The sequence below is a fragment of the Zea mays genome, chromosome 3 (assembly GCF_902167145.1).
Source record: "Zea mays cultivar B73 chromosome 3, Zm-B73-REFERENCE-NAM-5.0, whole genome shotgun sequence".
Taxonomy (NCBI): Eukaryota; Viridiplantae; Streptophyta; class Magnoliopsida; order Poales; family Poaceae; genus Zea; species Zea mays.
Genome location: NC_050098.1, coordinates 115,113,135 through 115,135,042, shown reverse-complemented (window position 1 = coordinate 115,135,042; position 21,908 = coordinate 115,113,135). Strand labels below are relative to the sequence as shown.

Genomic DNA, 21,908 nt, shown 5'->3' with positions numbered 1-21,908 from the left:
CAGGGAGCACACCGGCGTGACATCATCTGATGCCAAGGTCCCCCAAAATCTGATCCGTGAGTTGCTTTATAACGAGGGCACGAAGGAGAATCGAAGGGGGAAATCTCACCTAGCACGAGCGGTGCAGGGGCTCTGCCCACGCCGCAGGGCGGAATTGCGGTGGTGACGTATCCATGGCAAGCAATTCCAAGAGCTCCGCCCACGACGAGGCCACGACTATCTTCAGTACCGCCCGATGGAGCTTCCAAACGTGTTGGCGTCCCTCCGAGACCTTGCCGCACGCACCGAACGATGATGAGGTTGCAGGGTCATGGTGTACGACGGCCCGCGACGTGATGTGGCACTACGGTGATGCCTAGGCATGGGTACGGAAATCCCCGGGCCTGGGCACGGTCGAGCAGAGGGCGAGATGGAGTAGCTCGGCCGCCGGTGGGAGCTTGCAATGGGGAACAGGGAGAGCTGGTCTACGATTTTTATACCCCGGAGGCGAGGATGGCATCCTCCACCATGGGCCAGCGCCGGAGATCATGGAAGGTCTTCAACGAACTCTAATTTGGTACATGCAGCATTCGCGAGGGAGAAGTCCTGGCGACACTGCAGGTTGTTATGATCCTGTTGCGCTTGGATCGGTGGAGTTTCGCCCCGCGGTCGCGGATGCGTCGGTCGTGGAAAGTTTGTTGGGATACGGAGAAGATGGACCTGCCGCAGGGGCCCACCGGCAGTGAGAGTTTGTTGGATGGGGGAAATCGGAGGGAGGCTGGAGCTAGGGCGGTGGGCAATCTTATCCGGATTCCACGCGCGCTGTTCGGCGGAGTCTGTTTACCGGGTGGAAGATGAGCCTAACAACTGGGCCCCACATTGTCAGCGGCACAGCGAGGCAAGAAGGAGATGTATGGCTGGTATGCGGGCCCCACTGGCAGCACCTAGAGCCATGTACATACCGCGCGTGGACTTGGGCCACACAAGGGGAATTGGTGAGGTGGGCTGAGGCATAGGGGGGAAGTCAGCCCAAAATCCCTTTTATTATCTTATTCTTATTTTTTCTATTTTCAGTTTTATCCCAATTTCAAATTCGAAATTCAAATTTGATTCAAAGTTCAAGGTTTCCAAGATTTAAATGCACCAGCAAATAAAATTCTAACATGATGTGCATAAATACATACATATTTTTAGTTTTGTTTATTTTATCCAAATATTTTAAGTATACATTGCACACACGTAAAAATCATTTCCTTGAATGTATATTCCATTTGAAAACATGCACGTAGTTATTTTAAAGAGAAGATTTTCTAGTGTATAATATTTATTAAGGTTTTTAAAAAAACTTAATTCCTTTGGAGAATGTCTTTAATCACAATATTCAACAAAGGTTGGTTTGAATTATATGAGGGTCTTTTATTTAATCTCTTATTATAAAAGACGTAAATCTTGGAATACTATCTCCTAGGTCTCAAACTAGATTTTTTATACAAATTTTGGGCTTTACAAATCCTACCCCCCTTAACAGAAATCTCGTCCTCGAGATTTGTAAGGAAGAGGATACAACAAATTTAGCTTGTAGTCTAGATTTCAGTTTCTAGCTAGTTCAAAAATCAATAGTCTCTTTTTTTATTAGTGAGTGATTAGGAGAGCATGGGTATCCAGCTACTTATTATGTAGGATATAAGAGATGGATAGGCTAGGGCAAGAATAGCTAGGGGTAAGAAAATGTATGGTAAGGAAGAACTCCGTGTTGGATGGTAAAGCATCTGAAGATTGAGTCTGACTTCCTTGACGAGGTTGATCCTTTCTTCTCCGGCCTTGGTCTCATTTATTTGAGGTTAGTGTATATCATCGAAGTTGGGAGAATATGGTTAAGATAGATATGGAGAAGATAGCCTACATGATATAGGTCAAAAGTTTGTTTTAGGTGGGGGTTGATAGATTATGCAATCCATCATGACTCTATTGGTTGGGTTGTTTGCCCATAGATTGGTTGGATAGGTTATGTAACCTATTATATAGGTCATGTGGTTGTGTATGGCCAAGTTTATCCAAGTCACCAATTTAGGCTTAAGTGAATTAGGAGTATGCCCGAGTTGATCTAAGATCTCAAACTGGTTTTATAGGAGTAGGGTCTAATGTATTTCCTCAGCATTAGCCAATCCTGTTTGAGTGGCTTCCAATAGGCTTGATCATAATAGATTAGAAAGGATTGGGTATGACTAGAATAGACTAGATAAGATCTCATTAATTACATCATGGTTGTTACTTTAGGATGAGATAGGTAAAGAGGTTAGGATAAGATGAATCCATAAGGATAAGGTAAAATCTTTTGAGATAAGATGGATCTATGAGTGTAGAATACGAATATTTTAAGATGAGATGAATATTGTTAGGCTAGATACTTCAATGAGGTAGTTTATATAGTTATTTTTATAAGCATTTTTTCCTATATGTAGATGTAATTATGGACATTACTCCACAACTCATCACACTCAATCGAAGATCCAAATCAGACAAGTATCATAAGAACAAACATTCAAGTGCATAGATACCTATAAAAATAGTTTTGTTTTTGTCCCTAAGATTAGGTCTCCTATTCCTAAAAGTCACTTTAGGTACAAGATTTCAAATTGTGAAATCCACTTTTGTCTTTAGAGAGAAAAGGTAAGAGTAATCAGAGTCAAGCGGAAATAGATGAGAAATGATTAAGAAAATTTTAGAAAAGATCAGAGTAGCAAAGGTAAGTAGACAATGGTTGTCCGGTTCTATCTAGGTTTCGTCCTACAGTCAACATTCCTCTGATACCACTTCTGTCACACCCGGGTTTTAGGGGTCCAAAGCCCGGGCGCGAACATAATCACCAGGTGTGCTAGGACCAAGTCTCACACATATGATGAATCATGGCACATGATCGAATGTCACATATTTACTATATAATATGAGTTCTGTACAAAATAAAAAAATAAACACATTATAAGGAGACAACGGTCCAGCAACCCAAAGTTGACTGGGAGACGACAGCCTAGACCTCTCACGAACACATCGAAGCATCCTCCATGCGCCTCATCCTGTGGTACCTGTTCTTGACCTGTGGGGGGTGCGAGACAGCAAGAGTGAGCTCACATACGTTCATTGCTCAACAAGTTGTGGGGAATAATGTGCATGAACTCGCCAAAGATGAAAGCTCATGTGAAGTGTAAGCCTTACCAACGGAGATGGTTGAAGCTGAGCATTGCTTTTAGAGTTGGTCAAAATTTTATTAGCAATTACTAAGTATAAGTAAATACCAACCTAATTAAGTAATAGAATAGAAGTAACAACATCACCTGCGATGCAATGCATATGACAAATTGAATTTAAGTTCCATAAATTAATCATGTGAGGGTCCGAGCTGCTCATGACCGTGAGCACGGCTAGTATACCAGTTTTACACTCTGTAGAGGTTGCGCATCTTTACCCACAAGTCATGTTACCCATTTGCCATGGGGTTGTACGGGCCCCATACACATCTACCAAGGAAGCGAGGCAGGGTAACACTATGAGGCCTTTACAAAGTTCCACTAGCTTCAGAAAACCCGCTACAGTTTATAGGAAGCTCCAATGCAGGGATCCCTCGACTGACCGCCATCGCAGCAAAATCAACCAAGGACATCCCTACACTGACCACTCCCCTACTGCCCTTGCCCCTTTCGGGTAAGGTAGTCCTCCACTAGCTTTCCTAATTAATCAGCCAAGGGCGTCCCATTAAACCCTTGTGGTAGCACTGTTTTCCCGGGTGGTCACTCCATGTTCCAATTAACATAATGATCTTATCATGAACAGTAAATAACAACTGATAACAAAAGTGTAATCATGAATAATGTATCTCCATACCCAAAACCACATATAGCACTAGCAAGTACTACCCAAAAAGTTCATTGGTAAACAAGGCATAAAGATAGACAAAGTAGGGTAACCTATTGGGTCCCATCAAAATTAACCTATGCAGATCATTATGATTAATCAGAACATGACTGGGTAAAAGAAGTGATCAAGGGCACAACTTGCCTGGGACTTGATTCCAGGTACCAACTTGCTCTTCAGATGACACGTGTCCTCACTGCTAGTCGTAGCAATATAGACAAACATTGTATAGGCAAAATTAACATCACACCAAACATGAGAACAAACTGCATAATAATAATCCACGTTGTCACGAGATCATAGGAACAAGAATCATAAATTCGGATCTACGGTTAATAAGTTATGAATTTCTGAAATTATTTAGCACTTAGAATAGATTAATTCAATTGAACAATTTTAATCCAAGTTTCATGGCTAAACAAATTTACTAAGTGATAGACAATATTAAAACAAAATTAATGCCACTGGAATGAATTAATTTGGAGTTAAAATGAATTTAATATGAATTATACAAGTTTCTGGAATTATTTATGTATTAAAAATCAATTTCCAAAATTAATTCTCTAATTTTTACTACTTTCTGGACTGCGCGCCGAATTTCTAGAAAGTGCAGGGGCTGGCTTGCAAGTTTTCCTAGACTCAGTGAACACCCAGAGAGGACTGAGGGTTTATACCGAGAAAGGTCGGGGGCTCTTTTGAAAGAAGTACACGGCGAAGGGGTATCTTAACCTCTGGGCCGCGAGATCGGATAGCGACGGTACAGATTAGATCTGCACCCCATCGAACAGGTACGCGATCATATCCGTCCGATCGACGACCGACGACGTGGATATAAAATACTTCAACACGCCCTAGAATTGCCCGATCGAGATCAAACGGCTTATAACCAAACTGGATGAACCGACCTCCATATCTAATCGTGGCCACACATCTGGGATGGACGGCCAGAACCCCATCACCTCAACTTCTAATTGAAGCCGTCCCCTGGCCGATTAACGGCCAGTGCCCATTCTTCTTTCCTCCACCCAGCTTGGGCCAGCCGGCGGCGCCGCCCAACGGCCACCGCAGGGAGCACGCCAGCGCGACATCATCTGATGCCAAGGTGCCCCAAAATCTGATCCGCGAGTTGCTTTATAATGAGGGCACGAAGGAGAATCGAAGGGGGAAATCTCACCTAGCACGAGCGGTGCAGAGGGCTCTGCCCACGTCGCAGGGCGGAATTGCGACGGCGACATATCCATGGCAAGCAATTCCAAGAGCTCCACCCACGACGAGGCCACGACTATCTTCAGTACCGCCCGATGGAGCTTCGAAACGTGTTGGCGTCCCTCCGAGACCTTACCGCACGCACCGGACGATGATGAGATTGCAGGGTCACGGCGTACGGCGGCCCGCGACGCGATGTGGCACTACGGCGATGCCTAGGCATCGGTACGGAAATCCCCGAGCCTGGTCACGGTCGAGCAGAGGGCGAGACAGAGTAGCTCAGCCGTCGGTGGGAGCTTGCAATGGGGAACAGGGAGAGCTGGTCTATGATTTTTATACCCCAGAGGCGAGGATGGCATCCTCCACCATGGGCCAGTGCCGGAGATCACGGAAGGTCTTCAACGAACTCTAATTTGGTACACGTAGCCTTCGCGAGGGAGAAGTCCTGGCGACACTGCAGGTTGTTGTGATCCCGTTGTGCTCGGATCGATGGAGTTTCGCCCCGCGGTTGCGGATGCGTCGGCCGTGGCAAGTTTGTTGGGATACGGAGAAGATGGACCTGTCGCAGGGGCCCACCGGCAGTGAGAGTTTGTTGGATGGGGGAAATCGGAGGGAGGCTGGAGCTGGGGCGGTGGGCAATCTTATCCGGATTACACGCGCGTCGTTCCGCGGAGTCTGTTTACCGGGTGGAAGATGAACCTGACGACTGGGCCCCACATTGTCAGTGGCACAGCGAGGCGAGAAGGAGATGTATGGCTGGTATGCGGGCCCCACTGGCAGCACCTTGAGCCATGTACATACCACGCGTGGACTTGGGCCACACAAGGGGAATTGGTGAGGTGGGCCGAGGCACAGGGGGAAAGTCAGCCCAAAATCTCTTAGAATATTCGGATAAACCCTCCATGATCTCCTTAGTAATTTTTTCTGTATTCGTTTTTCCATGGACTCATAAAACCTAGCGATGAAAGGATCCACAACTTTCTTCTCTTCATACAGCTTCGTCTCCTCGGATATTTTCTTCTCTTCAGTCATCTTTTTCTCCCCACTCATCTTTTTCTCCTCAAATTTGGAGCAAACGCGTCTTTAAACCGAAGCTCTAAAAGCTCGAAAATCAGGCGAGAGCTATTGAGCAAGAGCTAGAAATTTGAGAAAATAATGCAAATAGCAGAGACAACGTACCAAATGCTGCCGCTATGGGTTCATATTTATACGCCTAGTGGTTTGCAACTTAGCGGGCCCCGTCTTTAATTGACTGTCGCTATTCTAGCGAAGGGAAGGTGTTTTTTCGGACCTTCGGCTTAAGGCCTTCGTTCACGTCGCAGTCTAAATTCGTTGTTATAACAAATTAATACTGCGAGGGGCTACTGTTGGGGGCCTTCGTCTTCCGAAGGTCCTCAAAAACACGACTAACATGCTTCCCAAGTATAAAATATGTACAGGAACCTTCGGACATGGGACGAAGTTATATATGATATAAAAAGTGTGGTTCGAGTGGACGAACTAGTGTCGAAGCTACCTGTGAAGAAGCTTCGGCTTAGCGGTGGAAAATGGAACCGACTTAAAGGGGAAAGGTTGTCTAGTCCTCGATAGATTATCTCTAAGTCAATAGTAAATGTAAAGGGCATTAATGTAATTCTACACAGGCTACGCCCTGTGCCTATAAATAGATGAACAGTGACACTGTACTATTCACGCTGACTTGTATTCACTCGCATGTCACGCTTGGACTTTTACCTTCTGTTAAGCCGAAGGTATTAATGTAATTCAATAATGTCAATATTTATTCATGATGAGATAATAAAAATGTTCTGATAATAACATATGATTATTCATGTTATCATCCATGTTTCATATGCTTATACTTGATTCATTATATATGGAGACGATGAAGATACGTCCTTCATAACCTTCGTCTGGAGATCATTATATCCTAAGAGAGATAATGCTTCGAAGGACGAAGGTCTTTAACCATTAATATTTTGTGTTGCCTTGTTCTTAACTCATAGCATTTGAGAACAAGTCCCCAACAACTCCCCTACTGCCCTTGCCCCTTTCGGGTAAGGTAGTCCTCCACTAGCTTTCCTAATTAGTCAGCTAAGGGCGTCCCATACCACCCTTGTGGAAGCACTGTTTTCTCGGGTGGTCGCTCCATGTTCCAATTAAAACAATGATCTTATCATGAATAGTAAATAACAAACTGATAATAAAAGCGTGATCATGAATAATGTGTATCTCAATGCCCAAATCCACATAAAGCACTAGCAAGTACTACCCAAAAGTTCAGTGGTAAACAAGGCATAAAGATAGTCAAACTAGGGCAACCTATTGGGTCCCATCAAAATTAACCTGTGCAGATCATAATGATTGACATAAACATTATTGGGTAAATAGAAGTGATCAAGGGCACAACTTGCCTGGGACTTGAGATTCGAGATACCAACTTGCTCTATAGGGGACTCATGACCTCACGGCTAAACGTAGCAATACAAACAAACATGGTACAGACAAAATTAACATCACACCAAACATAAGAACAAACTGCATAAGAATATTCTACGCGTCATAACGAGATCGTGGGTTCGAGAACCACTAAAATCGGAGTTACGGATATCGAGTTACGATTTTCCGAAGTTATTAAATATCTAGTATAGAATAAATCAAGTGGATAATTTTGATCTAGGTTTCATGACTAAACATAGTTAATAGATGATAGACAATATTGAAACAAAATTAATGCAACTGGAATAGATTAAAAATGAGTTAAAATGTTATTTCTATGAATTAAATAAGTTCTGGATATTTTTTAATCACAAAAACCATTTTCTATATTATTTCCCCTGATTTCCTAAGCTTCTGGACTGGGCGCATAATTATTAGAAAGTGCAGGGTCCCAAACATAAATTTCAGGACCATATTGTAATGCTTTTATTATTAACCTGGATAACGGGTTGAATCACTAAAACTATAGGGTCTGTTTAGAAAATATGCCACGCGAAGGGGTATGAAGTGGGATCGGTCGTTAGATCAAAAGCTCACAACGCAGATTAGTTTGGACTCATAAATGAACCGGTACGCAATACTAATCGCGGGATCACGATCCAACGGCTAAAACGTCATCGACCCCAACCTAACTAGATCCGTTGGATTAAAAATCAGTGCTCGGATTTTAATGAAGTCGATATTGACTCAGAATCGTCCGATCAGATCTCAACGGTTCTAACTTACTCGCCCAAAATGATCTGAACTTCTAATCTCGTCCGTCCAATTTGGATCGACGGCGAGGGGCCTTTCTTCCTTCCCTGGTCAGCACAGGTGGCGCCACCAAACCCCCATGGCGGCGACTTCGCCGGCGCAAGACGAACCAGTGTCACGGTACCCCATATTGCGAGCAGAGCGGTTCAACACGTAGAGGAGAGGAAGGCGGATCTAAGGAAGGAAGTCTCATTGTGGCTCCAGGCGCAGACAGGGCCACCCGCGGCACATAACGACTTGGTGAGGGAGACAGACGACAGGCGAGCAATTGGTCACCAACCGGTTGACAATCTTGCCCAGAGAGGCTCTTTTCACACGCGGCGCGACCAGCCAAGCCTCCCCGAAAGGACCGCGAAAGCCCGACGACGGCACACGCCGGGTTCGCCTTCGCCGGCGGTCTTTTATGGTCCCCGACAATGGCGCAGGGTGGCGCGTGGCGATGTCCGTGGTCCGATCGTGGGATGGCTGGAAGTAGGGTTGGATGCCAACTTATATAGGCGGGTTCGACAGGATCCTTGACCGAATCCGGGATTCACGGCGCGATCCTAGCCGGCGGCAGATTCGGCCGTGGTTGTTGCGGCGAGGTGGTTGAGGTAGAGGATTCTGACCAGTGGGTTTTGTAACACCTCTGGTGTTTATATTTCGCGCGACAACAATTATGGATTTAAGCACGAAATATCAGTGGAGGAACCGGATGTTCAGACTGCAGATAAATTTATCATGTTTCGAATCAAATCAAACCATATCGCAAGTATTGTCGACCCTTTAGTTGTCGCTAAAAAAATCTCGATCCAAGAATATCTACGATTTTTCTTTAAAAAAAGAGAGAAAAAAATGGAAAATAATCTAACAAAAGAAATCTGCTCACGTTCTCATTCAAACCACGGAAAAAAATTTGTTGCAGCCCGGCTGCAAACCAGACTGTTTGTAGCCCCTCACAAAAAAGAGGATAGATCCTACCTGCAGGTCCACCAAATAACGTTTTAGTTGTGTTATTGGCCTACATGTGGGGCATATCCTCTTTTTTGTAAGGGGCTGCAAACAACCTGGTTTGCGACTGGGCTGCAGCAAATTTTTTTCCCAAACCACCGCTTCTCCTCTAGTGGATATTTCTTTCAGGCCGTCCAGCTCTTCTCGGCATCCATCTCCCCTGCATCTCTCAACTCCACGACATGAATTCCTCTTTAATAAATATCCTAGGTTCGTCTCTACCTGCAGCAAGCCCCATCGACTTGATTTTTTTTTTGCCTAGCCATCCCTGACCCCGTCGTGGTGAAGCTCCACCGTAGTTCTTTGGTCCCCTGCTCGTCCCTGCGTTTGGCCAGGCCGGACCTCGCCACCCCTACTCCTATGCATGGCGTGTGTCATGGAGTTCGCCGGGCGCCGTCATCCAGCAGCTCGTTCGCGGCCTCGCCGTCCATGCTGCTGCATCGTCGGCTTCCTCCGGCTCGTCGGCGTGCGTATCTGACTGCACCGTCTCCTCCCATGTCGCGTGAGTCCCCAAGCCATTGCCTCCCTGTCCGTTCTCTGTGCCAGGCTGTGCGCCCTCGCCGCGTCCGAGCGCTCTGCTCACTCGTGCCGCGAGCCCAGCCCGAGCTCCCTCAGCTCGCCACGCTCTGCCGAGGCCCCTGCTCCCACACGCGTCCCCGGCTCCCTACTCGCCCAGCTTCTTGTGCGCCATGGCGGCCGCGTCGCGCCCGGGATTTTGGTGTGCGTCCCTGTTTCCCTATAGTGCCGACCGCCGTCGTTCTCTGCCTCTGACCTCCGGCCGTGTTGGTCGTGGTTGCTATCTTCAGCTCACCGGCATGTTGCCAGGACTCGCGTGCGCCATGGCTCTGGTTGCTAGAGCTCTCGCGCCTCCCTGGGCTCCTTTTGTCGCGTCCAGTTCTGGTCACGGTTATCCGCTGAACCATCGTCGCGCCGGGTTGCCCCTGATTCGTGGAGTTCACCGGCTTTCCCGTGCGCAGTCGCGGATGCTGTCGCTCGGCCCTTGTGTCTTGCCGAGCTCATCACCGTCGCTTATCCCTAACGCTCGTCATGGACCTCGTCGTCGGCCCACGTTGTATCCACGACGTGCTCGTCGACTCCGATGATCTGTTTTCCAACTGTATGCTGCCTACGTTGATTTTTTTCGGAACTCCTTGTCGTGCTCGGCCCTGCTCCCTTGGCCGTGCTCAGCTCCAGTTCCGTATTTTGTCTCTCGCTGCGCGTGCGTGCTTCCCTGTTGGTTATCGTTGTGCAAGCTCCTCTTTTAGGCTCGCCAACCACTGTTGTCCTACCCGCGCCAGCACGTAACCATGGTCGTGTTCGTCGAGTTCGCCAACGCTCTGTTGCCGATTCGACTGTCGTCGCTATTGTGCGCCTCGCTACGTGCTCGCCGAGTGTCGTCTGATGTACTCCAGCACTTGTGCTTGCCCCTGGCCCCCGTTAGCACTCGCGCGCCGGCTCGTCGTCTCGGCGGTGCACCCGCTCTCATCCTTCAGGTTTCACGCGTGCTCGCGTTTGCCGTCAAGCCGTTGAACCCGTTTTCCCCCGCTCGACCTCGTCTTCGCCCTTCTGGTGGCCATCGTCATTATGGTACTGGACTACACTCCTTTATCTGGTCGCACTAGCTGTCGACCTTGTTGGTCCTTTCCATGGCAAACCAGCAAGCTCCGCCATCGTCACTCAATTGCTCGCCCCGCGTGTGCTCGTAATTTTTCTTGGTCGTATATGCTGAGCTGACCAACGCTCCAGCTCGTCGTTATCGCCAAGTCTCACGCGGCTGTGTTGTTCTCTCGTCGTCGTTCATTCCTATTTTTCCCTGCCATATGCCGCCTCGTCATGACGTGTGTCGTCGTCTTTAATCTCAATAGCTCTTCCGATACGCGCCTTGCCATGCTTCGCCTCCTTGTGATCAGCCCCATCTGGGTCATGTGGGCGGAAGATCTTAACACCTGTCAGATGTCCGATGACAAGCCCGAGCCAGAATTTATCAACATTCTCACAAGTATTGATTCGTTTTTTGCTGGTAAGCTGAATTTATTTGCTTAGTAATTTTAGTGCTTTGCCGGTAGTCACTATCGGCATTTTATGCGAGGAATTTTAGTTGTGCAGTGAAGTCAGTGCTATGCATTCATGTGCATTATGCAAATCATTTAGGTACGTTTATTGACCACGTGATGCGGAGAACCAAAGCTGAGTCGACCCCAAGATGACGTAACAGGTGGACCAATTCGCAAGATGATGCTGGTGGATTAACCTGAAGATGGATAATCGGAACAAGTATCAGAACAAAAGATGATCGCCAAGTGGACGACGTCTAACAAACACTAACCTAGTGTTTATTCCAGGCAAGCTTCGGTGCATGCAACCCCTTCCTTATGTTTTTAAATGATTTTTACACACTTTAAGTCTAGTGAAATGTGCATTAGGTTTATAGGAATTTCTTGGAAACCCTTTGATGCATTGGCTACCTTGAAATCCATTCCTTTTATAGATACTTCTGGTGACGTATCAAAATATGATTTACAAAAAAATGCTTAGCCCTGCTTATAAGCAGATAGAGTTTGTCCTTTGCACTTATGCCTAGCTCAGGTTTATCCTGAGGAAGGATGACTTCTACCTGCAAGAATATTTTCATTGGGAGCATGGTGGGATCTTACTGCAAAGTTCCCTATAATGCTCTTTTCATCCTAAGGAACACAAACACTCCTAAGGATGGAAGTACTTAACTCGAGACTTGGGCTAGGAACATGTGATGCTCCGCCCAGGTTAATTAAGGATTGGATGTGTATGTAGGCCTGTATGATCAAGGACTATCTTAACTGGCCACATGCAGGAGGAAGAACCGAAAATAGAAGTGTGTTGCTGTGAATGGTGCTAAGTGCCGGTGGGCTCGGCCTTCTTATAAGTCTAAGTACCTCTCCTATACTTCTTATTGAGGATGGTCATTGGAGCTAGCATATAATTCAAAACTATAAATAATTTATAACAGTTCAAAGTTATTTCTTTGAATCACTTTGTAATCACTCTGATAAACATAATGTAAATTTGATGTAACTTGTAACCTTTTGTAATAAAGAAATTCCGCTGCAAAATGTTGGTGTGTGATTTGTGTTTACTTAATCTTGCGGTTCTGGTTGTAAGTGGTTGATCCGGGGTCCTTGGGACACTCGGACGGATCCTGTTAAGTTATTTGGTGCACATGCATAGCCGTATGAGGTCTTTGAGACAAGAACAGGTGCATGTGGGCCCAATAACTTGGGAGGTTCTGCCACAGGTTTCAGGCGTAGCGGGTCGCGCGCGATGAGGGTCTGGTCTGTGGAACCCATGTGATAGCGGCTGCAAGCGAACGTGCGCGCGTGGCATGAGACGAATGGGCCCAGTCTGTTAGGGAGGGTGGCATGGTGGTTTTACCGCCAAGTGGGTCCATGCTGTCGGCGCCGACGCAAGCAGGTTGGGCCACGCATGTGCGTTCCGAGCTAGGCTGAGGGAGGGGAATCTAGCCCATGAGACGTTTCAGGCTTTCTTTTCTATTTTTTCTGATTTATTTTTCCTATCTCCCATTTCCAATTCTAATTTCCTAATTTAAACTTGTCTCAAAGTTTTGAATACAAATACAAAAAATGCAAAAACTTCATCATGGGGTGCATATTTCTATTTTTATTTATTCTGTTGTTTGGCTAGTTTAATCCCATTTATTTGAATATTCCAAAACAAAAGAAACCCAATAATATTCCAAAGGTTTTTCAAAAAATCTCAAAATACTATTATAAATATATTTATTTATTTATTTTATTATTTTTTCCTTATACAAATTTTGGGCTTTACAGTTTGGGGGACATTTTAGAGAGTACCTTTGAAAAGAAAGAAATTTTTTATTAGTAATTACTAATCTTTTTGGATAGCATATTAATTATGCCAAAATAGAATTTTGGGTGTTACAAATTCTACCCCCTTAAAAATAATCTCATCCTTGTGATTACTAAGAAAAGGGATGTAGAAGGTTTGTTTTGTAGATTAGTTTAGTTTCCAATTTGATCAAAAGTATGAAGTTTCTTTCTAATTAGTAGGTGGTTTATTTTTCATGTCTAGCCACCTATTAGGCAAGATGAGAGATGGTAAAAGCAAGGATTGGTTGGGGTAAGAATGATTATGGTGAGGAAAGCTTCCATCGCGAATGATGTTTCTCTTATCTAGAGATCTGAGTTGACTCCAGTCTCCCTTGGCGAGGTTGACTTCTTCAGTCTTGGTGTCTCCATTCGAGTTATGGACATCTGGTAAGATAACAGTGGGTAAGATAGATTTCATGAGGTAGGTTGGTCAGAATCTATGTTTTGTTGTTAGGTTGGAATACATAGGTTATGCAAATCATTAGGAACATGTAGATCAGGTTGGTAGGTTAGAATCTTGTTTTGAAATAGATAGATTAGGCAACATATCAAGAACATGTAGGTTAGATTGTATGTATATGTTCGAGTTGGTCTAAGGCATCAATTTATGGTAGAGTGAATTAGATTAAAACATGTTTATATGAGTAGGGTCTAATCTATTTTACCACTATTAACTAACCTGAATTAGGGATTAGATCGGACTAAATCATATTAGATTAGATTAAGTCATATTATATTAGATCAGATTGGATTAGATCTTTATTAGATTATATCTAACTGGATTAGATCATATTAACTTATTGGGTTACATTAGATTCGATTAGCCCATAATAGATTAGATGAGATCTAGATTAGATTGTATATGACTAGATTAGATTGGTTTAGATTAGATGAATCTGTTAGGTAAGATGGATCTATTAGGATAAGATAGAAGCTTTTAAGATGAGATGGATTTATTAAGCTAGACATTTTTAATGGGGGTTAATCTAAGTTATCTTATAAAAATATATTTTTATGTCCATATGTATATGCAGATACAATTATGGATATTACTTCACAACTCGTCACACTCAACCAAAGAGCCAAATCAAATAGATATCATAAGAACAAACTTTCAAGTGCATAGATACCTAAAAATAGTTTTTTTCCTAGTATTAGATGTCCTATTTCTAAGGATTTCTTTAGGTACAAGATTCCAAGATGTGAAATCCCCTTTTGTCTTGAGAAGAGAGAGGTAAGAGTAATCAGAGTAAAGCAGCAATAGATGAGAAAAGATTAAGGAAAGTTTAGGAAAAATAGAGTAGTAAAGTTAAGTAGGTAAGGGTTTGTCCAAGTCTATCTAGATTACGTACTATAGTCAACATTGCTCTGACACCACTTCTGTCGCACCCGAAATAAAGGAAAAATCCTAGTGCATCTCAAATGTGTGCTAGCATAAAGTCTCACGCATATGATGACTCATGGTACATAAATCAATGTCACATCTTTATTACATAATAGGGGTTCTATACAAAATAGCTAAATAAAATACATCATATGATGACGACGATCCTCCACAACCATAGTTGACTGGGAGACGACGATGATCCTCCACAACCATGTTTCTAGCACTTTTGTTTGAACTCTAACTTAATTCTGTGAGAAAAGTGCTTTTAGGACTTAGTTTAAGCCATATTGCAAATCCCGGTGAAAGACCGAGTAAAATGTGAGCTATCTACACTTAGTCAATTGGATTATGTTCTAATTATGTTTGCCCAAGTCGTAGAAAAGCTCCCAAGGACAGCTAAATTGATTTGGAGAAGTTAGGAGCCTTAACTGGGTTGTTCTGCACCTCACCAGACCAGGTCCATTGAGGCCTAGACTTAGCCGTTTGGTGACCTAGCGCACCAGACCGTGCGAGTGTGCATCCACTACAAGAAATTGATAAATGTTCGTGGGTAAACTTAAGAACGTGGGTACCGACGTTCTTACTTGAGTTAAGTTCATGGGTTATGTTAAAAACGTGGGTACCGACGTTTTTAAGTTAAGTTCGTGGGCCCTGGCTAAAACCGTCGAGCTTAACGAGTTAGGAACGTGGGTATTCACGTTCTTAAGTTAAGTTCGTCGGGCACGTGGACACCGTCGAACTTAATCCTAAAAACCTAAATCTAATCGCACGCGCGACTCTCTCTCTCACCTGTCTCGTTCCCGCCCACGCGCTTCTATCTCTCACCAGCAGACCGCGCCGCCGCCGCGCCACCGCTCTCCGGATCATCGGCCGTCCACCTCCTCCTCCTCCTCGCCCGCTCACCGGCCGTCCCTGCTGCGGTGCCGTCCACTTCCTCTCCCTGCCGCCGTAGCTCGCACAACCCCCATCTCGCCCTCTTCCTTCTTGCCACACCGTCGCTACCACCGCCCCGCGCTGAGAGGGACCGACGCCATGGACCTCCTCGAGAAGATGATGGCGCTTGGTATGACGTGGTGTCTCGGTAGCATTTGCCGGCTCATCACTTTGCCATCTGTGCACCTGCTTGATTAGATGTCCACCTAGGGTTTTGGGTCTAGTGCGGAAACAGGTGCCCACGCGGGGTACGGCGCGGAGGAGGACGACGAGGTGGGGTACGGCGGCGGGGGCGGGGAAGAGATGGATGAGGATGCGGACGGGGACGCTGAGCAGCAGGAGGATATCACTCAGGACGACGCCTGGGCCGTCATATCCGCCTACTTCGAGGAGAAGGGCCTCGTGCGCCAGCAGCTCGATTCCTTCGACGAGTTCATCCAGAACACCATGCAGGAGATTGTTGATGAGTCCGCCGACATCGAGATCCGCCCCGAGTCGTAGCACAACCCTGGCCGCCAGGCCGAATTTGCCGAGGTTGTTGCCCCACTCTGATCGATTGTTACAAGTGATGCCTGAATGGTTCACTATTTGCTGCTGCTAGACTGGGCGATTAGCCTGGGGTGCTGGGGGAGCTTGGTATGACGTGGTGTCTCGGTAGCATTTGCCGACTCATCACTTTGCCATCTGTGCACCTGCTTGATTAGATGTCCACCTAGGGTTTTGGGTCTAGTGCGGAAACAGGTGCCCAATTTTATGGCTGAGGATGAATTTTGCACCGACATAGGTGGACAGGGGATTGTGGAATTGTTCAGTTCTACTAGTGTCTAGAATAGCTTCTGCTGAAGTTCCCTCTGTGTGATATATGGTAGGGAATTCTTGAGTTTGACAAGGATAGCATAAAAGATTCCAGAGTGAGTTTTGTATTGATCAGGACATTTGTAGTGATCTTCAGTTGGTACTAGTAATATATGGAGTTGATCTTATGATGAAGATAGCACGTCTCATGTTTCGTGGGTTTTGAACCACCTGTACTTTATTTTCTTGAGCTGTGTGGTGTGATGTGATTTGCAAATAATGAATAATGCAAGTAGAAGTGCTTGCTAAGGAAAAACACAATTCTCAGATTAACATTGAAAATTTCTGTGAAATCAATCATTAATGGCTAACCACTTGTGATAAACAAATAAGTCTCAAGATCTTTTTGAATTCTCTTAAACAAGTCATGTAAGACATGAATTGGATTTACGAATGTTCATCAGAAGTAAGCACCAGTAAATACATAACATATTTGTGCTTCTCTAGAAACTGAAGAGAACTAAACATGTTCCCTTTCCTTAGTAAGTGTGCAAGATTATGAATTGAAACTTGTATTAAAATGTTGAAGCTCTACACTGATATCTTTTGATAGTGTCTGAATTCAGCAGTCGCCTTCACTAATATATGTGGGGTCACAATGCAATCTGATGTTTGGGTCATTCTAATCCTTGGCAATCTGCAATTCCTAGTAATATATCATGCCATCCTAGTCTATATGTGAAAATATCCTTGGAGACGAAAACAACATATACCAAAGCCTGTAGCATACCAACACAAATTTTATAAATAGTTATTTTTTTTGGTGCTATGATGTTTCAGCGGAACTCGAAATATCTTACGATTTATCATTTTGCCTTTGTTCTTTTGTCCTTTGACTTATATTTCCCATTATATTCTTCATTAGACTCTGCACAGGATCAGCTTTGGTCAAATCTATCTCAGCAAGCCAATGATGACTGAAGCCGATGGAGAGACAGCTACTTTATTTCCAAAATCAGCAAGGCTCAGGAACTTGACATACTCTGCACCACTGTATGTTGATGTGTCATACAGAGTAATGAAGAAAGGACATGACTGTGAGGAAGTTACAGAGACTGCAGAGTATCCAAAAGTGTTTATTGGGAAGGTGCTGTACTTAACTTATGAATAATTTTTCTCAATTTATCGTTTTTTCTTCAACCCTCTAATACTCTGCAGGTTCCAATCATGTTGCGCTCTAGTTACTGCACACTGTATCAATAATCTGAGAAGGATCTCACTGAACTTGGGGAGTGTCCTTATGACCAAGGTGGTTATTTCATTATCAATGGAAGCGAAAAGGTTCTTATTGCCCAGGAGAAGATGAGCACTAACCATGTCTATGTTTTTAAGAAGAGGCATCCTAATAAATTTGCATATGTGGCTGAAGTCCGTTCCATGGCTGAGAACCAGAACAGACCAGCCAGCGGCATGTTTGTACGGATGCTTTCACGAGCAGGAGCAAAAGGGGTTAGTGACTTATAAGTTTTCAAAAATAGTTTTCAATGCATATGCCTGCTTCTTACTTGTACAATTCAGGGGGTGTAGTACCACAGTGAGGCAAACTGACTTTATAAAATGTTAAATCTGTGATATGTTCCTTATACTGCAGGGATCATCTGGTCAATATATCCGTGCTACTCTACCTTATATTCGTCGAACTTACCGTAAGAACCTAGGGGACAAACTGCACTTATTAATGTTAGTGACAAAACCTGAAGCATCTCCAAAAATCCACAGAATTTATGGCTTCAAACATCCTTGCTCTATTTTTAGGCGTACCGTCTAGCATTGGCAGCACTAATCACCTGAGAACTTCTTCATGACATTCTTTCTTTGTCTCACTTCTAGCGGAGTAACATTCTGCTATGTTTCTTATGTAAAAAAGCCCCCTTTTTATAACAGGAATGATTTTTTGTGTTTTAGAAAATGGTAAAGAACAATTGGCTTGTCTGTCGTGTACTGGATACGTACTTCGAGATCAGAATTCACAAAAAACAACAGTCAAATCTGTTACACATAGTTGTACTCATCATGGAGATGTGAAGGAAATCCCTTATATGGTAGGAAAGATGCAGACTGTTTAAGAAGATTATAGGAATATATATAGCAAAATCATTATCTTGATTACCCACTTTTATTGATTGGCTGATTGCTTTTTCAAGATGCAGATATTTCTCAATTAAGTTTATATACAATGTAGTATTTTTATTTTATTTTTTGTAGTGCGTTGGAGAAGACATTGATGATTTGCAGTACACACCTAAACCCGAATTTGAGGGGTATTTTAGAGTTAAGAATGTTCAAACTGAGGTATCAGGAACTATCGTTATATTGTTTAGCATAATATCAACCGTATGCATCATACTTATTTTGCTATAACCCCTTTATTTTTGTTGTCTATAGTTGGATCTACTTAAAGCATGGTTTTCTCACATGCAAGAGGTTAAGGGGGTGTTTGGTTTCTAGGGACTAATGTTTAGTCCCTACATTTTATTCCATTTTTGTTCCAAAATTGCTAAATATAGAAACTAAATCTTTATTTTAGTTTCTATATTTAGCAATTTATATACTAAAAAGGAATAAAGTGAAGGGACTAAACATTAGTCCCTAGAAACCAAACACCCCCTAAGCCTGGCATTTATGTTACATACAACGATGACTTTTTTGACTGGCCATTTTTAGAGAAGAGGGCTGCACACCATGGAATAAAAATGAATGAGGTGCGTTGTTGATTTAATTCACTTTAGGTTTTATTAGGAAGAATGGGTAATTTGGTTATTATAATCTTGTATCGTGGAAGCACTTTTAGAAAAATATGATCTCCTTTAAGCTAAGCTGCAGCAGTATAAAAAAACTCGGTTGGGGAGGGAATGACCGCCCTCCCGGTATAATAATAAGAAGGACCTGAACCACTGGTCCCGGCCAAGAACACCAGCGAACCCTAGCCCCCAATCACTAACCGGCCGATTACAACTGCTCACTCTGCAAGGAAAATAAACAAGGGCAAGCTATTCTTTAGTACTGTTCTATGTGAAACATGTTTTTGCTCTGCATTTATTTCTCACCTAGAGCAGATTGAATAAGACTTAGAAATGGCAAAGTTGATGACCGTTTCATATCTACTTCATTTGTATTTTTATTGTTTCAGGAGATTGGTTTCCAATGTGACAATAACCAGGGCGAGTGTCGGGCTAAATTTTCTTGCCATCTTGACTGTTTTGCTTGGGTGAAGCGAGACAGTTACCTTCCACAAGGAAGCCAAGGTCTAAAGGTGATGCATTACTTACAAACAAAAATACAAAACTAACTTCAGGGTTTGATGTTATTCATTTTTTATGGAGTGCTTGGTTTTGTTTCTAAATGTGTTAATAAAACTACATATTTACAATAGTACAAAACAAATTTTTAGTGATACGGTGTGGAGTATACAATCAATATGCATAATTTTAGCAATTTTTTTATTCCACGAGCACAACAAGGGCATGTTATTTAACTATATTTCATTTCTCTTGTTACATTAGCACACTTGCAGGCTGTTACAAAAGCCAAGCTACGTTACGATCCTCTGGAGGTTAATCCAGAAGATATGGTTCGCTTTGCAATGGAGCAGCCACAGGTACCTGAAGTTTTCCTTTTTTTCTTATCCTGAAGTGACGTTATCTCCAATGGATTTTGTGTTTAGTTTTATGGATTGTACTCGTCTTAATTTGAAAGATTTGCCTGAGTTCATTTTCACCCCATTGTTTCTTTTTCAGACAATGGCTTCGTATTCTGTATCAGACGATGTTGCAACATACTATCTATACATGACTTATGTCCATCCTTTCATCTTTTCTCTTGCAACCATAATACCTATGTTACCTGATGAGGTACTGTGGAAAGGAAGTGGGACACTTTGTGAAATTCTGCTAATGGTTCAGGTATGTTTAGTGAATATTTTCTGCCATGTTTCAATAACATATGCATCTTGAAGCAATACCTTCATCTAGATCCAGGTGTTTTATATGAAACTCTCAAGTACTTGAGCTGTCAAATTGTGCTGAAGTAGACCTTTTTCCTTTTGCTCTTCTGTTTTTTGATGTAAAATTGGCGATGGTTTTATTTTTATGCCATGCTTTTCCTTCCTGCTCAAGTTCTAAGTATATCATCTGACTTTTTTGTTATCTTAAGTTGCACCACAGACAGTTTATGTGTTACATAAAGCTTGTTTGCTTCTCAAGAGGATGTAAAATACACATTTTCAGGAAAAGTCATGTGGTTTTTTCCCACTCTTGCTTCATTGCTTGTTCTTGGATTTGAGCCCATGTCAAGGGCTTGAACGCCCAATTTCCATACTATGAATAGTGCATCTTTTCCAATCTACCTCTGATTACTCATGCTTGCTGAATTTAGTTTCTTTTAATGTATAGGCATTCAAGGCTGGAGGCACATAACTATGAATAGTGCATCTTCTAAAATCTCTCACTAAATCAGCCAGCTCTTCTCACTAAATCAGCCAGCTCTTCTGCTTGTCCCATTGTCATCCAGGTACTTATTTGGGATGTATGTTCAGATCTTGTGATGCTGTTTAATTCTTGCGAGGCATAATGTGTTGCAGTTGGAATGATGTCAACCTTTTTCCCATTGTCATCCAGATACTTATTTGGGATGTTGAAGTACAACCAAATAGACATGCTGTCCTAGGAGCAAGCGAGTCTCGCCCTGATCTGGTATGATTCATTGTTTTGTTCAGTGTGCCAGATTTATGGCTTCAATGAGATGTTGGTGCTAGCTCATCTGTTAAGTGATGATAGATAACAGTATGTCTACATGTTGCTCTAGCACGATTACTGGGGGTCTAGGAATATTTGCAACATTGTTTCCAAGCTGGATAGCCACATGTCAGTACTTAGCTGAAGATATGCTGATGGTATTCATTTCCTAGGGCAGCTAGTAACACTTTCCTGTTATTCCATTTGAATAGAATTTCCTACTAATGCCAATTCGCTCCCGTGAATTTCAGGAATGGGTTTACAAGCCCCATATAATAAATCATAACAGTGCGGGAGCATTTTTTGGATGTCCTTCACACAGATGCAGGCAATGAAAGAAACAGAAAATAGACAATGTTAGCGCGGAGTGAGACAGATAGGAATTGGGATAGAATCATCCTTGTTCTCAGATCAGCTGTACATTCTTTATTATGGTAGTATATCATACCTGTACGAGTAGACTGACGGTTGCTTCCAAATACTCCATGTGTTTGAAATATGTATTGTATGTGATATTCTGTGTTGCATGTGATTTTATGTTTGTCTAATTTTTTATTTCTGTATTTTTTATTTTTTTTCTGAAAAAGGGATAAGAACGTGGGTACAGACCCACGCAGGCCAGATAAGTTCGACGGCCACGTGGCCCCGTCGAACTTAACAATAAGAACGTGGGTACCGTCGAACTTATGAGAACAAATTCGATGGCCTCCGTCGAACTTAATAACGCACGTTCTTATTGTTAAGTTCGACGGTACCCATGTTCTTATTGTTAAGTTCGAC

General features: G+C 43.4%; 1 protein-coding gene and 1 pseudogene across 8 annotated transcripts; both read left to right on the top strand.

Moving 5' to 3' along the window:
- Positions 1-12,758: 12,758 nt before the first annotated feature.
- LOC103652125 (uncharacterized) lies at positions 12,759-16,231 on the top strand (annotated as a pseudogene).
- On the top strand, positions 15,391-21,683 carry LOC103650443 (DNA polymerase epsilon catalytic subunit B). 8 transcript variants are annotated; one of them, XM_035966268.1, is made up of 14 exons: positions 15,391-15,670; positions 17,261-17,482; positions 17,554-17,844; positions 17,987-18,041; positions 18,601-18,687; positions 18,781-18,825; positions 19,008-19,097; positions 19,526-19,648; positions 19,910-19,993; positions 20,133-20,297; positions 20,787-20,904; positions 21,012-21,086; positions 21,199-21,286; positions 21,380-21,683. In XM_035966268.1, exons 3-11 carry the CDS (start codon positions 17,711-17,713, stop codon positions 20,808-20,810), a joined length of 807 nt encoding a protein of 268 aa, XP_035822161.1. In that variant the 5' UTR covers positions 15,391-15,670; positions 17,261-17,482; positions 17,554-17,710; the 3' UTR covers positions 20,811-20,904; positions 21,012-21,086; positions 21,199-21,286; positions 21,380-21,683. The 8 variants fall into 8 exon arrangements, 7 of the variants coding, with proteins under 7 accessions (XP_035822161.1, XP_035822162.1, XP_020405860.2 ...); XM_035966269.1 differs by lacking the exon at positions 15,391-15,670 and adding an exon at positions 15,935-16,074 and having other exon boundaries at positions 21,199-21,257; XM_020550271.2 differs by lacking the exon at positions 15,391-15,670 and adding an exon at positions 15,935-16,074.
- The last annotated feature ends 225 nt before the right edge of the window (positions 21,684-21,908 follow it).

Bases quoted from the DNA above. Each gene is read 5' to 3' on its own strand.
- LOC103650443 (XM_035966268.1), top strand. From the start codon at position 17,711: ATGTCTATGTTTTTAAGAAGAGGCATCCTAATAAATTTGCATATGTGG. The intron at 18,826-19,007 runs GGGGTGTTTGGT...ACACCCCCTAAG, and splicing joins CTCACATGCAAGAGGTTAAG to CCTGGCATTTATGTTACATA. The intron at 19,649-19,909 runs GTGATGCATTAC...GCACACTTGCAG, and splicing joins AAGGAAGCCAAGGTCTAAAG to GCTGTTACAAAAGCCAAGCT.